The sequence below is a fragment of the Monoraphidium neglectum genome (genome assembly GCF_000611645.1).
Source record: "Monoraphidium neglectum strain SAG 48.87 unplaced genomic scaffold scaffold03135, whole genome shotgun sequence".
Taxonomy (NCBI): Eukaryota; Viridiplantae; Chlorophyta; class Chlorophyceae; order Sphaeropleales; family Selenastraceae; genus Monoraphidium; species Monoraphidium neglectum.
Genome location: NW_014010493.1, coordinates 4,167 through 7,123, shown reverse-complemented (window position 1 = coordinate 7,123; position 2,957 = coordinate 4,167). Strand labels below are relative to the sequence as shown.

The following is a 2,957-nucleotide window of genomic DNA, read 5'->3' as shown; positions in this document are numbered from 1 at the left end:
CGGGAGGGGGGTGGTGGAGGAGGGGTGTAGGGCGAGCGGCGCTTGTGGGGCTGTGCCTATTGGCCCCTGTGCCCGGGAGCGGCATACGGCCGACCACCGCATCCCATGAGACACGACCCTCACACTCTGCTGAGGCAGAGTGGTGCGTATTGGCGCCCCGACCGCCATCATGCACACCTACCTGATGCCCCCCTTGACTCTGCCAACCCTCCCCACCTCCCCCACACACAAAATCACACGCACGTGCGCACCTTGTTGTGCTCCAGGTCCCAACACTTGACCTGAAGAGCGGGACAGGGAAAGCAGCACCGCGCTGACCATGCACAGCAAAGGCCTACGGCGAGCACTGCGATCGAGCCGCTGCAATGACAGGCGAGCAACACGACCACATTGCCCCACACGCATTTCCTGGCCCAGCCCTCAGCCTGATTGTCCAACCTAAACAACGGCCACTCACAACACACCCCATGCACTCATCCTCCCCCTGCGCACCCGCAGCACCCTGCACACCCCCACACGCTAGGGGAGGGGCTGCGGTGCGCCCCCTGGGCCCCACCTGTTTGTCCAGGCCGGCTGAGAACATGTAGGGGTGGCGCGAACTCACAGCCAGGCCCGTCACCTTCAGGGGGAAGGGGGGGAAGGGGGCGATTGATTGGGTGCGCCAGGGTAGGGTTGTGGGGGGCTGAGCAGCGCCGCTTCCGGCCAGAGGAACAGCCGTTAGCCCGCACCTATCACGGCCCTTTCATGAGCGCGCCTTCCAGGTTTGACCCTCACCTCCCCACAGTCCTCCACGGCCCCATCAAGACTACTTCCGCTTGCCCTTGCACTCACACATGTGCACACAACAAAAACACAAGTGCCAACAACCACAGCTCGCACCTGCTCTATGTGGCCCGTGAGCGTGAGCTTGAGCTGCCCACTGGCCAGGTCCCACAGCTTGATGGTGCGGTCGCTGCTGCCTGTGGCAAACCACTCGTTGCTGGGGTCAAACGCAACAGACCGCACCCAGCCCAGGTGGCCAGAGATCACGCGGTACAGCCGCCACGGCGCATGCCACGCGGGCCGCGGCCACTTGCTGCCCAGGCGGCGGCTGACGGCGGCGCTGCTGTGGCCCTTGTCGCGGATGACCTCCATGATGGCGCGCTGGGAGGACGGGCCGGGTGTGCCGCCCGCACCGGGGCCGCCCTGCGCGGCGTAGGGGATGAGCGCGCCGCCCGAGCCAGCACCGCCGCCCGCCTCGGCCGCCGCCTGCCGCCTGCCGTGCGATCCGCGCGGGCAGTGCGGGGGGGGGGGGCGTCACGCGAGCGCGCTGCTGCCGGCTCACCTGGAGCCCCGGGCAACCCACTCCCGCTGCCGAAGCGCCCAAGCAGTGCGGCCACACCCCTGGCATTATCACGGCCCAAGCAATCCCCAGCAGCTGCACCTGTCCTTGACGGGGATGCTCTCTATGAGCCGCGCCGTGGCCGTGCGAGACTCGACCACTGGCGCGTCCTGCTCGTTCGCTGCAGCCGCCGGCCCTGCCGTGCGTGCGCTCGCCGACACGGCGCCTGAAACCGGGGCCGGCGCCGAGCCTGGGGTGGGTGCCGACAGGTGCTGCGCTGATGCATACTCGTCCTTGATCTGGGCATGGGAATTTGGGGGGCAAGCAGGGTGGGCTTGGCCCAGGTAAACGGGTCGCGGCGCCGTGCAGGGGTGAATGGTGGTGGCGAGATGTTTGGCTAGTCTCGCGCGGTGAGCGCGCCAGAGAGTGGCGCCTTGGTGGGGACATGACGCATTGGCATCATCTCCGTGGCGGCCTTCCAGCCACATGTCGTGCTGGCACGTCATGCGGACGGCAGTTTGGCAGTACCGGCGCACGAGCGCCACATGGCGTGTCAGCGGCACCGGTTCAGCGCCTGCCGCGGCGGCTAGCCGTGCTCGGCCGCCATGCCTACGCCCACCTTGCAGGCGAGCTTGATGCGTTGGCTGCAATTGCAGCAGCAGCGGCGGCGGTAGCAGCAGCAGCAGGTAGTCAGAATGTGGGTTGCGGCACAGCGTGGGGCCTGAAATCATGAAACCGGCAAGCCGCACACGCCCCGCAAGCCGCACAAAACAGCGTGCACGGCGCCCCACGACCGCACGTCACAGGGTTAGGCAGTCGGCATGGTGGCCCTGGGAGAAAGCCCCGCTCACCTCTCCTCATCCAGAGGGATGGGCTGCCCGTGGTTGCTCGCAAACATCTCCAGCGTCCGCTTCACAGACGCCAGCTGCAGCTGCTTTACCGTCTGCCCCTGCACCACGTCCGCCATGGCTGCCCAAGGGCACCGCCGCCGCGTCCCCGCGGGGCCGGTGTGCCTGCGATTGGCTCAGCGCTGCGGAGTACGCCTGTGCGGCAGGGAGGCAAGGCTGCGCGACTGCTGCACCGCGCAGACTTCTGCACTTTGCTGAATCTGCAGCAGCCGCCGCGTGGAACGGCAGGCCCTTGTCTGGGGCTCGTGATATGCCGTGATGGGGTTCCACACGCTGGGCACCGTCGAGCAGTCTGATTCAGCGAGCAGAGTTGTGCCAGAGCGATGATGATTGTGTTCTGGAAGGATGTTCGTACATGGAAATGTTAAATGAGTGCAACAGGCAGTCTTACGCGATCACACAAAAAGGCAAGCGCGTGTGCGGCTCGGCCAGATCGCGGTGCTCGAGATCAAGTACCACTGGCTGAGAGGTGTACCCGCAACGACAGCACTTGGGTCCTGCGGTGAGTGCCCCGAGTTCATGCCCCGCGAGACGCTGTTTCAGGCCTAGAGCCGCTGATGTTGGCCGATGCCCAAGGCGGCCGATGGCCAGGGCGCCCGCTGACTGTTGCGGGTCAGCCGGTGGACCTTGAACAGCATGCATTACCGTATCCAAGATTGTACGCAATTTTCACTCGCCTTCGCGCCCAGGTGATTTTGTGATACGAGTCCCGGTGGAACGGGTACAGG

At 66.0% G+C, this 2,957-nt stretch overlaps 1 protein-coding gene across 1 annotated transcript; it reads right to left on the bottom strand.

The window, feature by feature from the left end:
* Positions 1-233: 233 nt before the first annotated feature.
* MNEG_12233 (PP1/PP2A phosphatases pleiotropic regulator PRL1) lies at positions 234-2,288 on the bottom strand (the record flags this gene model as incomplete). Its single annotated transcript, XM_014039296.1, has 6 exons — positions 234-281; positions 557-619; positions 880-1,255; positions 1,424-1,620; positions 1,941-1,965; positions 2,173-2,288. The coding sequence occupies 6 exons, from the start codon at positions 2,286-2,288 to the stop codon at positions 234-236; spliced, it is 825 nt and encodes a 274-aa protein (XP_013894750.1).
* Positions 2,289-2,957: the final 669 nt, after the last annotated feature.